Consider the following 19499-nt stretch of genomic DNA (forward strand, 5'->3'; position numbering starts at 1 on the left):
CAACAATAATTGACCTTGGTTGCAATTATCCCAAATAAGGCCCCCAATGTACAAGTGCCTTTACTGCTGTTACATTATCCCTCATTTAATCGATAGAGCCACAGCTTCATTCATTCAACATTTATTGATTTCATATCATGTTTAAACAAGTATTAACAGTAGTGGTTTTAAAACCTAAAAGCAGAAAAAAAAAACACCCTTGAGAACCACAGTAAGTGGGCAAGGTTGATCAGTGAATGAAAGTTATTGGATAATGTTGGTGTTAAAAATAGAGGTATATACCACATGCTATGGAGGTGTTGAAGGGCTTCACGAGGATGATTTACATAAGCCAACTTCCAAAGGGTGGTAGGTCTTTATCAGGCGAAGTACAGAGGGACAGAGGCAAGGGTGGGCCCAGCACACACGGGCTAGGATGCACTGGGAAGCATAGAGATGGGCCCCCCAGCAGGGAGCAATGGTGGGAGATGAGAAGCTCTGCTGGAGGCCACCTCAGCCTGGAGAGACAGGAGTATTTTTATAACTCATCTGTCCAAAAGGAGTGCCCTTTCTGTGTCCCACAAAGTCAGTTTATGTACTAGAGGCAGCCCTGAATGTGGGTGATGTTCAGAACGTGGGGTTAATCTCATGAGCTCTACAGACCCACTGTAGAGCTGGAAGCAGGAGAATGACTTAAACAGGCAGGTGTTTGTTTTCCTTTAAATTTAGGATCTTTTGCACAGTAATATGCTAATGTAAACAAAGGCTAAGGGAGCAAGACAGAAGTTGGAAGAATGTTATGCTCCTCCAGTGAGAAATCATGAAGGCCAGGTCTAAAGTGGGGCGGCTGGGATAGACACTAGGGATTGGCCAAATGGAGGAGTCTCTACGTTGCCTGTAGAAGATTTCTGCACGATTGCTTGTGGGTGAATGAACAGAGGTAGTCAGAGTAGGTCTGACACCCTCCAAAGCAACTACCAGCACACAAGTCTCCCCTGCTGAAGGAATGTTCTCTCTCCAGGAGTTCTGTCCAGCTCTGGAGACTGACCTAAGAACACACACTGAATGTCCAAATGGGCTTCCTTGTCCCTCAAGCTTATTTGCCTCCTGTTACTGTAACCATTCCAGTCACTCCTTGTTGTCAAGTTAATGTCCCTTCCATCTCCTTTGCTTGTTTCAAACCCATTCTTCATATTGATCTTTTGCCCTAATTTGAAGTTGACTTTGATAACGTGATCCTTGGCTCCTACCACACATAACTGGAAATGTATGGTCAGGGGACAAGAAGGCTAAAGTGGGCCAAGAGAGTCCCTCCAATCCCATGCCTCTCAGTCTGTGAGCCCCATACCAACAAGGCACAATAATCCTCGCTGCCGGGAGCCTGGGGAAATCAGGAAACTAACCTACCATTCTGTTCCGTGGTTTGATGAAGGTTTTCAGGAACCTAGAAGAACCCTGGGAAAGTTAGTAAGAAGCCTCAAAACAGACTCAAATGAATCACACCTAAGCTTATTATATCCAAATCCTTTTACAAACATCACAGCAAGTCAGTAAATGAGATTTTAATAAATCTAAATAGGAAGCTTTAGCTTCAGCTATTGGGATCACAAACACATTTGAGACAAAATAGACATGGATTTGGGACGTTATTGGCAGGAAGTGACTTCTATGAGAGAAGTTATGAATAAGCACATTCCTTTTGAAGGTTAAGAACATTATTTTACATGACTTATCAAGTGGGAATATTCACATCTGTTGGATTTCAGAGTCTCTAACTAAAACCCAAGAACCAGATTTCCTTTAAAGCATGCCATCAATCACTTAGAGCTTAAACCAGGCCCCAGGAAAATAGTCTTTATCACTACATTGGCTTAAATTCTGTCTAGAATGGGGGACCCTAATCCTTGTAAAACTAACCACCGCTGTTAGCTCCATAGGTATAAGCTTAAATGATGAATTCAGATAAATTAATTTACTTATTCATTCAATAAAGATTTATTATATATTTACTGTACTCAGATTCTATGTTGGCAATGAATTTAAGAATGAATGTAACCTAGCCGTTCCCTAAGAAGTGTATAGCCTTGTTGGAAACAGGTAACAAAATACAAGACAGTAGTTTTGCACTAGGAATCATGCAGCCTCAGAGCTGGGGTACCTAAATGTGGAGGATGGGAGAGGGGCTCACAAAGGAGGAAGAGTGTCAAGGATAAGCACGAGCCAGATGAAGATGTCTGGGAAATCAGGTGGGGTGCAGGGGAGTGACAGCGCTCCAGGCTGGAGGGGAGTGAGGAACAAGAAATCACCATGATTTTGATGAACTGTAAGCAGCTTGGTATTGCTGGTGAGACTAAAAAAAAAAAAAAAGTCAGTAAAACAGACCGAAAATGGAGAGGTCAGTGCAGGTCATGTTTAAAGTTTCTCAAGTTTGATAAGCTATAGAACTCTTTCTCAATACAATTTATTCCTGAGCCCCAATATATTAATGCAAGAAAATCAGAGAATAGGAACCCTCACATTCTCACCACTTGTGTCTGAGCACAGTTTGAAAATCACTTCTGTAGGAGGTCAGACAACAATACATGTTTGCCGAGGGGAGTGGAGTGGTCATATTTGAATTTTAGCTCCATCACTTGAGCTACAAGGTAGAGAGTGGGGTTAATGATGCTGGAAGATTAGTGAAGGTAATTCATACCTGATTGAGGCAAAAAGCTGGAGGTGAGAAATATGTGAGGGTACACATGGCACAGGGGGCTGATTTAGTAGATTTACTACGTGAGGGAGAAGGAGGTATCAAGGATAATGCTCAGAGTTCCAGCTTATGTAACCGGGTTGGAGACTACAGAAAGTACACGCAATTCATATATAATGTGTTTGAGTGTGGGGCAGGGACATAAATGGGGAATTTAGTGGTGAGCAGAAAATTGGACACAAGGAAATCTGAAGCTCAGAAGAGAAATTCAGAATCAGATGTATATCCGTGAGTCATCACCATCATCACCATCACCATGATCACAAGAACTGTTTAAGGAGTGCTTACAAAGTGCTTCATATGTACTCTCATGTAACCTTGACAGCAACACTGTAAGGGAGATACTGAGAGGAACCTGAGGTCCAGGGAGGCTGAGTATCACGCTCAAGATCACACAACTAGGAAGCAGGAGATGTAGGATGCTTGGGTCTCTCTGGCTTAAAATGCCTGCTCTTCACCTTCACCACCAAGAGATGGATGTCTCCAGGGAAGCCTAGAGAGCCTGACCCTCAAGAGAAGAGCAGACTCTTTCAGGCAGTATCAGGATGGACAGAATGGGTGGCTGAAAACACATACTCAATATTCCTCCTCAGAAACTGAACACATATAGATTCAGAGGCCAGGCATGGAAGTATTGATAAATGTGTGGAGAATCTCGGTCTCTCGCAAAAGAAAGTCATGGGAGAAATAAGTGAATTAGAAAGTCCTTCACCTAATTAAATTATTAAAATGCAAGATTTTATTTAAAAAAAGAAACCACAATTCTGACAACACAAAAACATCTTCCATTAGAATAACCACAGCCTTCTAGTTTGGCCTATCTTTACTAATTATCTCTAGGCAACTACATAACAAAAACATAACAACACTTGATAAAGGATAAATAAGCACCGGATGTAGTAAGGAAACTTTGTAGATCATGTGACTTTTAAAAAATGCTCCAACACAGAGTTTTTATATTTTTTGCAAGACTGAATGAAAAGACACAGGCCTATTATGTAATTCAGTGGTCCATACATAAAGAACTATGAGAGAAATTCTTTCTGAAGAGTGATAAGGAAATGTCTGCACATCTGAAATAATTTGGGAAGCTTCCTTGATCTGTCAATGAGGACTTTTGCTAGGTCTTGTAGGTCTCCTGGGACTAAAGTTAGGGTCTAACTTTGCCCTCTCACATTTAGTTATTATTTTTCAAAATAAGGATGTCTATTCAGGATGTCTATAATTTATTTTATAATACTTTGGTATTCTCAGTATGATACTATTGATATGTATGTGCCAGTTAGTTTAACCTTTAATCCTAGGAGCTGTCCAGGAATGCACAGAACAAGGCAGTCAGCTGGAATTGTATTTGAAAGGGTCATACCCCAGAGTCTTGCAGAGTCAACTGCAAGTCCTTTGGATTTAGGTAGATGTATCCACAATCAACACTTCAATTAGTATCAAACTGACTACAGGAGATTGGTCTTTATTGATGAACTAGTGCCTAGTCAATTATTATGGTAGATGTATCAATGGGTTCCCTTGGTGAAAACAAAGGCATTGAAAGATATGTAGATGAGCTAATATAGTTAAACACTTCTTAGTCTAAATAGACTGCATGGAAGATTCTATTGAAGCTTATATCCTGTACTTCATAGAGATGAGGCCCATAGTTTTATCCCCAATCATTCTGTACTCAGACACTCGATTAGGAGGATTTCTGATTGAAAGATGCTGATTGAAGGCACAGAAGCCTGTCTCTAGAGTATTGCTATGTCCACCTGAAGTGAATGTTGCATACACGGTGTGGTCATGGTCAAAATATCTAAAATGACATAGACCTATAGTTTCATTGAGTTTACAGAACAGGTTTTGCTCTTGATTTGCTAATAAATGTTTATCTAATAAATATCACACTGTCTGATTGAATCTAGACTTGGCTTCCTTTCATTATAACCTGGTAGTGAGGTTGTAGGGAGAAGTTCTCTCTCAGAATCTTCTTGGGTGTCCACCATTATCTAACCAAAAAAAAAAAAAGAATACCCAACTGTTTTACCAAATTTGACTTCTATCAGTTAAAAAGAATGCTATAAAATGGTTAATATGATAAATCATCTCAAAGTGTTCTAGAAGAAGGTAAATATATATTTTTGTGATTAAGAAAACTACTCTCTGAGTATATCTGTTTCCAAAATAACCTTCACCTTCTGCAAAATAGTAGGTCTAAAATAGTCTACATGGCTCAACAAAAGCATTTGAATACTTTAAGGTACAAAGGAAATTCTAAAAATAAACAACATTCAAGTGATAAAGGAACATCCTGGTTGAAATTTAAAATACACAGAGAAATCAAAGGGCAATGACATTTTATAAGATAACTTGAAATATAATGAAGTCAGTTATAATTACATTTTATAACTGCATTTTAAGAAGAGATAGAAGAAATACATTTGATTCCTTTCTCTGCTGCCAGCAATTGAATCTATAGTTCAAAGATTTGAATACATCATATTTTAAACAATGGATCATTTCAGCTTGTTTCAAAAGAAAGCAGAGATACTCAGTAGTGAGATAATTGAATCAATTATATTTCAACAAGCAATTTGGAGAAAGATCCCAGTCTGACACTTCAAAACCATTCTGGACCTCAGTATCAAATACCAGTTTTCACACAAACTAGCCATGACAACTCTCAGAGGCAGTACCAAGAAGCCCTCTCAGATGTTGCCATTTTTCCAAGTGGGGAATGGTAAAGCATCAATCAAACTTTACCAGGGAAATCAAAGATAGGAATTTGATCAATTACAAAATGCCCACAGCAGCGATGGGATCCTACACACACACTAAAAAATATACTGTACCCACTGATAATATTTTACCTTTTTAAAATACTGTCCTGGAGCTTATACAGATCATGAGTTTGTATGGATAATACATTTTGGTATTTTTTCTCTTTTTTTTTTTTTTTTTTTGAGACATCATTAATCCTCCAAACAGTGAAGCAGGTATGGCTTTTCACATACTGCTATTTCACGTATATTTAAAATGAAGTGAGGTCAATTTAATTGAATTCAGCACATGTATCATAATAAAATATACGATTATTTCCCCTGGAAACCTGATATTGTTGAGAGTGACTAAGAATAAAATCCTAGTGTGTTATATTTTTCTCTCCTAGTCACTCCATAGTGGATTGTCCTAGGCTTGTAAGATCATCTACTCAGAGCTAGTAAAGCAAAATTAACATAGCATGAGAGAAAAACAATAATTTTTCATTTTCTTTATCATCACCACCACCTATCCCCCACTCCTCCCCACAAGCATCAACAGTGTAGCAGCAGAAATCAGCACAGTCTATCTGGAACAGAACCATTAGGATCCCAAAACCATATAGAATCTATTCTGCAGAAATAAAACTAAACTGACCTTTTATTTTTTTAAACCAAGCCCATGCTGGCCATGCTTCATAATTAGAAATGAAACATAAAACTAGACTTGTCTTATCTTGCCTTTGATGTTCATAATATTCATAGATATCTAGCAGACATTTTAATTAAAAAAAAAACACAAAACAGGACATTGAGAACCTGGAAAAGCCAAAATGGGCAAGCAGAATGTAATTTCTTAAGACTGCTTTAGTCTCTAAGTATCATTACCATTTAGACCTACACAACATGGTAGTCACTTGGTACATGTAGCCACTGAGCACGTGAAATGCACTTGGCCCAAACTGTGATGTATTATAAGTATAAAATACACAACAGATTCTGAAGACTTTATTTTAAAAAAATTTAAAACATTGTATTAACATTTAAAAATATTACTTATATGTTAAAATGGTAATCTTTTGGATATACTGAGTTAAATATATTATTAAAATTGATTTTGCTTGTTTATTTTTACTTATTTTAATGTGGCTATTAAAATATCACTATTACATACATAGCTTGCATTTGTGGCCTACAGTGTATTTCTATCGAACAGCAATGATCCAACAGAAATACACAACAACCACTAAAATATGTGGTAAACCTTGTGGAAAATTCTACTATTTGACCATTTGGCTCAGAACTTGTAAAAACTTTGCCAGACAGCCTAAAGCAGTTTTAAAAGCATATTTCCTACTGAAGACAATGATGTTTTCCATATTCTAATGTGGGACATAACTCAAGAGTGTTTGGAGGGTAAAAAATGACAGGGAGACTTTGCTGCAAAAAACAAAACAAAACAAACTACCAGCTCAAGCTAACTCTAGCTCGAATTTTTCTGGTTCCCAGACCCAGTAAGTGATTTCTACTTCAGAGGAAAAGCTCTCCTTCTTTGCACGGAGGTTCAAGGACAAACAGTTAAAAAATTGTGACCAGGTATGAACAAGTGAAGGAGCATTCCTAAAGGATCTGAAGTCCTGCCTGGTGAACAGCGAGGACGGGGTGAGATGAGGGATTCTTCACTGCTCAGGGCTCATGGGGTGTCTCCCCTCCTTCATCCCCAACCCTTTCCTTCCCTTCCCAGCTTGCTTGTGCCTACCCCCATCCATTTCCCCTCTGCTGGTTACTCTGCACACTTCTTTTTCCCCTCCCAATTCCAACTGCATCTCCCTCACTGTGGTCTTTCTCCTTTCTTCCTCTGACTTTCCTTTTCCCATGAATTTCTTGTTAAATTTAGGTTAAATAGTCAGAAGGTGGCCCTGAAATATATTTTAATAGACTTTACATTGTCTCACCTTTTTTTAAGAAGACACAGGAAAGAAATGGGAAAAGAACTAAACATTCAGATACGTGAAAGGTGAAAGTGCTTTTTACTTCTACAAGGCTCCTTATTGGGCTCTTACTGTTTTCTCTTTTTTGCTTTTGTCCTTCATGGTTAGTGACCTTCCGCTTATCCCCCCTCCCCCCCCTCCCCACAGTCCTAGGGTAATATGGGTCAAGACAAAATCTTCATCAGAATCACCTAAGCACTTTCCCAGGCCTCTCTAGACCCAAAATTGTATTCTTTGGGTAGGAATCAGATTCGTAGGAGTGTAAATTAGAAAAATAAACAAACTATCCATAATCTTTGATGTTGATGCATGTCCTACAAATATCTAATATATCAAAAGTACCTACTGAAAAGTGCGTTGGATGTCCTAAAAATGATAGCTTATAGGGGAAAAGTTCAATTATTGACTTTAGTATTTGGAAAAAAATTAAGAAAAGAACAGGCCCAAACTGACCAGCAAATATTATCAAAGCATTTTTTAACAGAATTCCTTTGAGGTTGGGGTAAGTTAATTTAAGATTTCTATTATGGGTTTCTTGGAATGTATTTCAGAGTCATTTAGCAAAAAGATTGACAGTCATTTCTCAAAAAACATGGTCATTCAACTCAAGTCATATATTTTACATTCTGCTGAAAGTGATTACACAGTTAAAGAACTACAAAACTGTTTAAGTATCAAAATACATTTTGCCTAATAAAACTTTTTGAAAGGCATAAAATCTAGAGTCACTTCCTCCTAATACTGTCTTTAGTTATTGTCTAAAATAAGTTTTTTGGTGGATTTTTCAACCGCTATGTTACACTGGTTAGCAATTTATAGTTGAATTTTAGGAATCAGTATGTTAATAAATTAGATCAAAACACAGGAAATTCTATTACAATTAGGGTAATGAATTAAAATTTGTGCTTTTGATGTGCCAAGGCTTTGAACTCATAGATCTTTGACATAATGTGTAATAAACACATATGTTTACTATTATAAACAACCTCTCAATCCCCAAGAAATTAAGCCAAGGGAATATATTTCTGGACTGGAATAACCAATACTTTTATTCAGAAACAAATAAAATATTTTTATTTTTAAAAATAATTTCATCAGAAGTTCCCTATTTTATCAAGAATAAACGTTTAGATTATCAATAGCCACTTTATGTCACAACATAAACGCAGAAAGAGAAGCAGAATAATCACCAGTCATACCTTATTATGTGTCTGAGTCTGTCCAACCAGGATGAGGATGTTGGATGAGATGATAGACAGGCAGAAGTTAATCAGAATTATGGACCTCTCAGAGCGTATGTACCTAGCCAGAGAGAGAAAGTGTCCAACTTTAAAATTCAACGGAAAGATGAGAAATTCTCTTTTATGCAAATTGGTGGAATTCATCCAGAAAAAGACACTAACATGAAGCCTTTACATGAGAAAAAATATTTAAAAAGTTGTTTTTAAGGAAGATTATTCTTAGAGAACCAATTTTATAGTGACATATAATGTCCAAGAGACCTTAAATTTATTTTTCTTTAGACATTAGTGTGGACAACATGGCACTTCTGACAGAAGCTAAATTGCACACCTGTTATCACCATAACTTTTTTTACTAGAAGTATAAAATTTCATAGAACGATATCAATTAGTATCATTACCTTCCTATTTGTGTATATTTAATATGATAATTATTATCATTTACATCAACCAGTAGAAACTGAAAACCAAAAAGAAAAACCCCACACAGATTCTAAAATATCCCCCTTATTTACTAGGAAGATGCCTTTACTTTCATGAAACCATGAACAATTTTCATCCACCTCTTCACTCGCTCAAGTATTTTTATATAGTTAGGCTGTTACTCTTTATGTTTTTCTTTTTCTGAATAATTGTTCCAAAACAAGAAAAAAGAAAATGAATCTTTACTGCTAAAATCTAATCCAATCCACAAATGATAATTCATCATTAGGCTGGAAAATTAGTTGGAGCCTGCCATATTTTACCCGTATGAAGAAGTGTTTATATACAGTCTGTCATATAATTTTTAAGCACATCAAGAATGTAAGCCATGGAGAAAACTGCTCAGAATCAAATGTTCTACCAGCTGTTTACCCTAAAAAGGTAGCAGCTATCTTGCTTTACTGTACTCTGTGGTAAATCACTGAGTGACAGTAACAAAAAGACATATTTGTTCTTGCTGTGTATTTGAGACTGTTCAATTTGTGTTAGAACATGAAATCACTGTCTACAGCCCACAGCATGGGCTTCCCTGTGCAGTGTTCCATGGGGGCGCCAGAGATCTGGAAGCACTCTTTGGAAGGTAAAAATCTATCAAAGTTCTTTCTCTCTGTTTGTGAGGAATACTTAGGCAGAGGTCCTACATTCCATCACATGTTTCAGAAAAGAAAGCAAAACAAAAACAAGAGTAATAATAAAATATACAAAGAAATTTTTTAATATAAAAGAATCTTCCTTTCTTCACAGAACAAACAGAATGAACCTAGATGGACCCTCAATAAAAAATGGCCTCAAGAGTAGCTTAATCTTGTCCTTGCATGCATCATCAGTATCTAAAAATATAATAAACCACACACTGGGATGCTGAAAACATCATCAAATATTAAGTTGTTTCTTTTTTTGTGGGTGGGGGATGTATCATTAAAACGTTTAAGGGCTGCACACAGTTGACCCTTTATGTGATATTAAAGGCTTCCATGACAGCACAAGTACACAGATGACATTACTGAAAGGCTTTCATTGATATTATTTGCTCAGTAAATAGAAAAATCATGGTAATGAAGACCTAGACTGACCACCCTGAAGAGTCTTTAGATGTTTTCATTTTCATTAACATTGTGACATTATTGCCTTAAAAATTGCTATAAAATGTCTCAACTTTCAAAACTTTTTATAAATGTGCTTTATGTTTTAAACAAAATTTGTGAATGCATCATTTCAATACATGGATTAAAAGGACGTGCTCAGTTGCTCTGTGATGTAATAACATAATTCTACAGAACATTCTGTAGATGGAGAGAATGTAACAATGGATTCATTTTTTGATGAATATTTCTAATGAGCTACATGAGACATCAGCAAATTTCACAGTGGTATATTATATACAAAATAATTCTGATGTTCACACATTTTACACATCATTAGAAAAGCAAAAAAAACTAAACCTTTTAATTAGAAAAAAAAGGCAGTAAGATCCTGACATGAGTATTATCATACAGGAATGTTACTAGGTAAATTTAATGTTTACAAAATGCATTGAATTCGTCATGCTACAAGATTCACTTAATAGTTTATGAATCTTGAAACTTCTATCAAATTATTAATATTACTTCAATTCTTCTACCTGTAGACAATGAGTTGATGGCCACTAATGGTTAGGAATTCAAATTTATATTGTTTCTTAGTACTGTCTTCTAAACTTCTCAGTTTCATGTCAAGTTTGGATAGATCCTTTCAGGTGGTAATTCCTAGAAAGCTATTGCAATAGGTGATTTTCCTGGATTTTCTGGATTAGAGCAAACTTCCCTACGGACTAAATAATCCTGTAATTCTTTGATAAATTTTATATATCATTTATACTAGCAGTGTTTGTGCTAGCGTTAGCCATATGTATTGAGGTGTGAAGAGAAGGTGTAATTGGTGGCTGAACCCTAAGTACTGAGAAATGGAACTTGGTTCTGAATTCTTCAGTGAGTAGGACTTATGATGCCATTGATGAATTGTGATACTATTACCTAGTATCCTGGCCCATGAACACTGCCTCATTTCCTGAGAAATACCATTCAGGCAATTGTGGGAGAGAAAGTCTTCTTCCCAGCCTTTGTCTATCTTGCTCTTGTATTACCAGGACAATGCCTGCTTGACTGAGCCCTGAACCCTGGATTCTACTGTCTACAATGCTATGCCTAGAACAAGCATTTCTTTCATTTCATGAGCCTGGCCATATATTATCAGATTCCCTCATTTGGTATTTCACTACCCTGCATGGGAAGGCAGGACCTCTATTATGTATCTGTACCAATGGACTAAGAATGTGTACATATTTTATTTTTGTATGAAGCATGAAAATCTTAATATCTTTGACAATATAATATCCTGGACAATTAATTTTTGTCCTCAAAAGAGTAAAAATTATAATGGAGAACAATGAATTTTTTTCAAAAATAGGATGTTAAATCAAATGATCTTTCCTTATTAAATTGTAATTAATTTTTCAATGAAATTGTTTTTTATCTTAAGTAAAAGATAAGTAAAATACTAGACCCAGCTACCACTGCAATTTTAATATTTCAAATATTCAGGAAATAATACATAATTTTTTTTTGCTAATATGGTAACTGTTTTTAGAACATTTTAAAGTAATCAAAATGGATATAAAAATGTTTAACATTTGAAAATTTATTGGGAAGTTTAGTTATATACTAGTTATCAATATGTCAGTAGACATAATAAACTTCACAAGTCTAATTCTCATTAACAGAACAAGAACAAATCTTAGAGAACTACTAAATTTTCATACAATGTCAAACAGATGTAATTTCACATATTATAGAACAGTATTTTTCAATCACTTCCCCTTGTTTATGTATTTTTATGACTTTTTAAAATCAGTTTGTCAAAATCTGACTTATTGGAAACATTCAGCTGAGAAGTCTTTTCTAAAGCTTTATGGTATTGTATTAATGCATTCATATTATAGAAGACTTTACACATTGGGACACACTGAAAGCATGTGTTTAAAACTTAAGCATTTGGAGGCCATATTTCTATAACAGAGAAATTAATTTGACTGTACCATTAAACTCTCAAGCTCAATAGCAGTTGGGATAAATATAAACAACACATAGACTGAACTTGGGGTATTAAGAGTACCATGCTTGGGGGTAAGCAACTTGTTGATGGCTACTATCATTTGAATTGGGAAGAAAAGTGTGTGTGTGTGTTTTGTTTACTTTCCCATTATAGGAAAATACAGACAAGAAAATTAAGTAAACACTTATTTAGTGTTATTGAGCTCATTTATTATAGCTCAATCACGGCAATTATAATTCTGTTTACAAAGTACTTCTTTCAGTAAATTAAGAAAACATGAGACTTATAATAGTTATTATATTCCTTGATTTAACTCTGAATAACCGAACATTCCATTTCTAGTGTATTAATTGATTACATACCTCCATAATGCTGCATAGACAACTGCTAGGGTGATCAAGGCCAAGCAAGAAAGGCCACTGCCTACAATTAGGGTAACTGAAGGTGTACTAGAGGATTCCATGATCTGTAAATTAAACAAAAGAAGCAAAAAAAAAAAAAAGAGAGAGAGAATTTTTAAAATAAATTAAAATAACTTCTAAACTCAACAAAACTATCCTAACACTCAAAAATAGCCAATATAGTTGTTATAGTAACCAGATAATTACCCAGTAACCACTCTGTTCACATATTCTCAACCTCTAAAATGACTAATTCTAGCTACTCCCTCTCTCCCACTGTGAAGTAATGAAGGCCTTAAGAGTTTTCAATGCTTGATTGTGGCATATACCCACTTACGGCTTTCTAAAATAAATAACTGAAGCTACAACTTGGTCAACATTAACATGTTACATTTTATCTAGTTGAAATTTGAAGCAGTATTTATTTTTCTTCAACTAACTACAGTTCAGTTATTTCACAAAATGTATTTTGGTGAAATTTACTTTGATCCTCCCATTATGTTATCCAAATCTGGTACCTAGATATTGAAAATTTTCAAACTTTCTGACTTCTGACAACTTTGTTCTAAGTCAAGTATTCTCTCATTTAATTTCACTAGCTTGGCCTCTAAGAATATAGAAGAAAATCAAGTTTCAAGTGTAAGACCTTAGAATATATTTGTGATTTTTTTCTGTGAACAAAATATATAGAGATAATCTTCACAATGTCAATATTTGTCTCTAAATACTTGACCTTGAAAAATAAGCCTTATATCTTTTAAAACATATATAAAGATCAAAGAGATTTCTTTCTTTAGAGACTAACATGGTACTAACTAATAAAATCTGTTTTTCATATTTTCAGTATTGGAAGTTTAAAGAAATGCACTTTAAGATCAAGTGTGTTCCAAATCTTAGATATGTACAATCAATTTTATAGGCATTTTTGGTTATCAAAATAAGTAAAAAGAGTGATGCATATTTAGGCCAGATTTAGACAGAAAGTCACATTTTTCTTAATAATTATTCTTCAGCACTTCAATTTCTGAAATAATTTTTCAAAGTACATTTGATGAGAATATTATTTTTTCTTTCAGACAGTTTATACAACTGTCTGTTACAGAAACTAGTTTTACAAACCTATATACTTCTAAGGAATGATTTTACAGTTTCTGACAGTCTCTGCTTTCATAAAAATTTCATTTAATTAAAAAAAAATAAATATCCAAGGACACCCCAGAAAACCTGTACTGAAAATATCCAACGCAGATATGCAATGTGTTTGGCTATAGTGTCTGGGGTCTTTATTCTACTACCAACAGTAACCTCACAAATTCCCCAGAACAGCTTTAGAGTTCTAAAATAAAGGTTAAGCTGACAAGTATTTTTATTTGAAAGTTTGCAGCATATTAGCAATATGATTGGAGCACATCCTCAAAACTATACTGCAGAAATTTCAAGTTAGAAGACATAAAATTGAGTAGAATTTAGTTATAGCACACCAACTAGAATTCATTTCACCAAGCTACTGTAGCTAAGGAGGAGACGAACCCAATTTTGCCACCCTGCAACATTTTCCATTTCCCCATTTAAAATGTCCCTGCCTTTTTGCATTAAAGCCGTGTTTTCCCTTTGTTACTTACTATTTCTCTAGGTTGCTGAGCCAAAATGGCGAAGGTAGAGAGACGATCACATAAGCATTTCGTATGGGATGCATCGGTAAGCACAGTTTTACATCCCTGGGTGGACCAGGTTCCCAAAGACTCGTTCCTGCAAAGGGTGGGGGGGTGGGGGGGAGATCGGGATAAATACGCCTGACTGCCAAATCCGTAATGAAGAAAATGCAATTTAATTGAGAGAATCGTCTACTGTAATTCCCGTACAGGGGGGGAAAAAAATCTACTTGTTGTTGAACAGGACGTAATTTAGATGCATCTCCAGTAATGCAAAGCGAGAGTGTTTGGAGAAAGCAGGCGGGCGGCGGTGCGGCGTGCAGAGAGCTGTCCAGCGCCGGAGGTGCTGAAACCGGGACTGGCTCTGTCCAGCCCTCTGAGAGGAACGGCGGCGGCGGCGGCACGAGCAGCCGCCAGAGCGCTGGCAGCCACTTCCTATGCTCATCGGATCGTTTCAAACACTCAGAGAGTGTAAGGAGGCTTTTCACATTGCATACCAGCTCTGATTCCCGTCCCGTATTTTTGGATCGTGAACGCTGGCTTTTAAACCGAGGATTTCTCTGAAAAGCCTGCCTAAAAGGTTAGATAGCTTGTGTTGGGTGATATAGAATCTTCTCTGCTGGCTAGGGATTTTTCCTCCCTTTAGAATTAGCTGCTGTGAAAATTTCACCCTGGAAATGGGAAGCAGCAGCGGCGGCATCAGCTGGCTCCGACTCTCATTGCCTTTGCCTGGCATCCAGGGAAGGGGTGGGTTTCAGACACCAGCTTCCCACTCCACACTTCACTCAGCCCAAGCGCCTCTGAAGCCCTTGACGTTTCTTCCCCTCACCCACCTCTCTGCCCCGGGGTGGAAGCATTAAGCTAACCCCGAGTCTGCCAGAACACTTAGAAGAATAACCCCACCTCAAAGTCCGGTAGGAAGGGGGAAAGAGGGCCTGCTTCAATCTTCCCTTTGGTGTAGCCATTCAAAATTCTAAAGCATATGGTTTCTTTCCTACCCCAGCAGAACAATAAAAATGGTATCAACCTACGCCTTCTTGGTGGGGGGTGAAGATGGGGGAGAATCCTTCCACCCCCGGCTGAACTACTCTACAGGAAGAGGAAGAAAAAAAAAAAAAAAGCTACAGAGTTCAACCAATCAACTTTATTATCATTACACGTGTTATATACTGAATGCACCAATTGTCACCTCCCCTCCCCCAGGCACGGAACTCTCCAAGTAGCAAACCTCTGTGTATGTGTGTGCTTAAATTTCAAACCAAGTTACTATCTATGTTAAAAATGACTCTAAAACTCCAGAAGGATAACACATGGCTTGATGTTAATTTTGATATGGTACTTTTTATTTCATCTACTCCATATCTCTGAATGCCTAAAGCTATTGGGTTAAATATGAATGCAGTCTATTTCTGAGCTATTTCAATGACAGAGGTTTCACTGTGACAGCTGGACTTCCAAGTTGAGCTGTAGAATATAATTCACATTATCCCTTTTTGGGATTTAGATGCAATATCTTTTTAATATTCATTAATTTGATTTAAATATGACTTGATATCACTAATATGCATGACTCAAAATACTCTTAATTACAACTTCTTTTAAAAAGGAATAGACTATATTTGGGGAGAGGTACAAAAACATTATACCTAAGTTCACCCAAATACTTCTAAGTATTAGCCAATTAAAAATTTGGTAGGTCTCTTTTCTTTCTCATGATGTCATACAACCATGCAAAATTATATATATGTGTATATATATATATATATATATATATATATATATATATATATATATATATATATTTCAGTTATATCTAAACCAACTGTAACAGCATTAAATTCCAATTCTACCTAACCAGAGCAGCACTTCAATTTATTTCATTGGCTGACTGTCTCTTATTGTCTTGTGACAAACAGTTAAGGCCAAATAAAAAACATTTATCTCAGCTGATTAAAGTTTAAAGAAGAAAGATACATTTAAGAGAATCTGACATGTTTTAAAACACAACATTGCATTATTAATCCTGTATGGCAGCTTTACTTTAATGCAGTATTTGTGCTTTCAAGATGGAGTCCAATACCTACACTTTTCACATTATGTGGCTATGACCAATAAACCAATTCAAAGTCTTACCAGGAAAAAAGTTTACTGCAAATAAGACCTCATGAGACAAAGTGATATATTTATACCTAGGTAATGAAAGTTTGTTTACTCAAGAAAATGTTAGTATTACTAACCTTTGGCTGTCAGATGTAAAGTCTATGTTCAATATAATGTTGCTAGACTCTAAAGATCATGTAAATTTTATATGACATCTTCAGAAAAGTAGGTCAATTTACTCTGCTCTGTACAATGATGGCAGTACTGACCTGGCCCAGCCCCAGGCAAAACTGGGAAGTAAGTGACACTGGTCTCCATGTTTCAATCTTTCATTTCCCCCCAAGCATGAAATGTTTCTAATCTCACTGGGCCCCTTTTGATGGGTACCTTCCTGAGGCTACATAACTTTTCTCCTTACCTTTCTTAGGAATTATTATCCCTTTGTTGACTTTATCTGATGAAACTAATGGAAAATATTATGAGTGACTGAGTACAGCTTGATGTGCTCTCCCCAGTTTAATACAAGTTATAAAACACAAAATAATGCATCTGGTAGCAGAACACCAGAATATGATCAGATGAGTAGGAGTGAAAATTTTGAAAGGTGAGGAGGTAACTACCAACTTCTATATTTGGTTGCTTGCAAGAGCTGAGTAATAAGTGTGATGCCATCTGATGCTAAATTTTAAATTGTTTCATAAAACCTCTTGATATTTTAAAACCAGATAAAACTCTTATAAATTAGTTTTTAAAATCACAAGCATACATGTCACTACTATTACAAAAACTATAGTATGTGTCACCTGTATTTTCACACATTGCATAGCTATTCTTACTGTACAAAATTCTTCGAAAGCACGGTACATGTGTCTGATTGATTTCAAGAAGACCTTGTAAAGCAAACTGATGTGTGGTCGAGCTAATGTGGAGCAAAACAGCTTCCCCGGTCTGCACAGAACAAGGTTTTAAAGCACGTGGACTATTCCAGCAGTCACATTATTCTTCTAATGTCATAGATTTGCATGCCATGATTAATGGTATATCTGTGAATTATTCTTAGTTATTAAGTCTAGCTTGTCATCAATGGGGCAAGCAAATACAATGAAATATGTATGAACATTAAAGATATAATAAGAATAACAGACTGAGGATGTCAGAAGCAAACACAAAATGATGATACACACGTTTTACTGAAAAATCACATATTTCTTTTTCATAGTGTCTTTTCTGGGCATTAAATTTTTTTTTCAAATAGTTTTCAAAAATAACTAGGCCTGCAGAAATTTCATATAACCAGCACATTCTTTGTTGGTTACACCTACATTCACCCATGTTAGCTGTTAGCTGTCATCTGTACCTCTTCTCTTTCTTCCTATTATTAGGCTGACTAAAAGAAGAAAAGAGTCTGCCTGTCCCAAGTATTTGAAAGTACATACCCACAAGGACAGAATTCTGTGAAAATATATGACACAAAATCTATTATTTCTCACCTTAATACTTATTTGAGGCCTTTCCCCAATTTCCTAAGACTCTACATGATTCCTCTTTGGATATGAGTTCATTGTTGGGGTCTGGATTTCATGGGAGAGTTAAATAATATAGCATGTGACTACATTCTCTAGCATTTAAGATTAAAGAAAAAGATTATCCATTCATTCCAATGAAAAGTTGTTTAGGAAAAAACTGATAGCAAAAACTTAGAGTGACACATTTCAAAACTGTTTCAAGAAATCAAACTTTTACCTTTTGAAATACCCAAACAACTAAATATTCCACTTAAATCCGTCTTTTATAAAACCATCTATTTTGCTTCATAATACATCAGTGTGTAAAGTATTTATCATGAATAAGTTATAAACTTTAGCAGGTTTATTATCTCAGGGTCTATTTTTAATTTAATTTTTATTTCATTTTAAAGTATAGTTGATTTTCTTTTTCTTTTAATTTATTTTTTAAAATTTTTTTAACTTAAAAAAATTTTTAACATCGTTATTGGAGTATAATTGCTTTACAATGGTGTCTTAGTTTCTGCTTTATAACAAAGTGAATCAGCTATACATATACATATATCCCCTTATATCCTCCCTCTTGCGTCTCACTCCCACCCTCCTTATCTCACCCCTCTAGGTGGTCACAAAGCACGGAGCTGATCTCCCTGTGCTATGCGGCTGCTTCCCACTAGCTATCTATTTTACATGTGGTAGTGTATATATATCCATGCCACTCTCTCACTTCGTCCCAGCTTACTCTTCCCCCTCCCGTGTCCTCAAGTCCATTCTCTATGTCTGCCTCTTTATTCTTGTCCTGCCCCTAGGTTCCTCAGAACCATTTTTTTTAGATTCCATATATATGTGTTAGCATACGGTATTTGTTTTTCTCTTTCTGACTTACTTCACTCTGTATGACAGACTCTAGGTCCATCCACCTCACTACAAATAACTCAATTTCGTTTCTTTTTATGGCTGAGTAATATTCCATTGTATATATGTGCCACATCTTCTTTATCCATTCCTCTGTTGCTGGACACTTAGGTTGCTTCCATGTTCGGGCGATTGTAAATACAGCTGCAATGAACATTGTGGTACATGACTCTTTCTGAATTATGGTTTTCTCAGGGTATATGCCCAGTAGTGGAATTGCTGGGTCATATGGTAGTTCTATTTTTAGTTTTTTAGGGAACCTCAATACTGTTCTCCATAGTGGCTGTATCAATTTACATTCCCACTAACAGTGCAAGAGGGTTCCCTTTTCTCCACACCCTATCCAGCATTTATTGTTTGTAGATATTTTGATGATGGCCATTCTGACTGGTGTGAGGTGATACCTCATTGTAGTTTTGATTTGTATTTCTCTACTGATTAGTGATGTTGAGCAGTCTTTCATGTGTTTGTTGGCAATCTGTATGTCTTCTTTGGAGAAATGTCTATTTAGATCTTCTGTGCATTTTTGGATTGGGTTGTTTGTTTTTTTTGATATTGAGGTGCATGAGCTGCTTGTATATTTTGGAGATTAATCCCTTGTCAGTTGCTTCATTTGCAAATATTTTCTCCCATTCTGGGG

General features: G+C 36.0%; 1 protein-coding gene across 2 annotated transcripts in view; it reads right to left on the reverse strand.

The window, feature by feature from the left end:
• ADGRB3 (adhesion G protein-coupled receptor B3) overlaps positions 1–19499 on the reverse strand; it is a 780347-nt gene that overhangs the window by 136988 nt on the left and 623860 nt on the right. For both annotated transcript variants that reach the window (XM_036871882.1, XM_036871883.1), the window contains exons 17-19: positions 14310–14436; positions 12649–12752; positions 8672–8774 (exon numbers count right to left, since the gene is read on the reverse strand). In XM_036871882.1, the coding sequence (XP_036727777.1) occupies positions 8672–8774; positions 12649–12752; positions 14310–14436 (334 nt within the window). The remainder of the gene's footprint in view (positions 1–8671; positions 8775–12648; positions 12753–14309; positions 14437–19499) is intronic.

The sequence above is a fragment of the Balaenoptera musculus genome, chromosome 12 (assembly GCF_009873245.2).
Source record: "Balaenoptera musculus isolate JJ_BM4_2016_0621 chromosome 12, mBalMus1.pri.v3, whole genome shotgun sequence".
Taxonomy (NCBI): domain Eukaryota; kingdom Metazoa; phylum Chordata; class Mammalia; order Artiodactyla; family Balaenopteridae; genus Balaenoptera; species Balaenoptera musculus.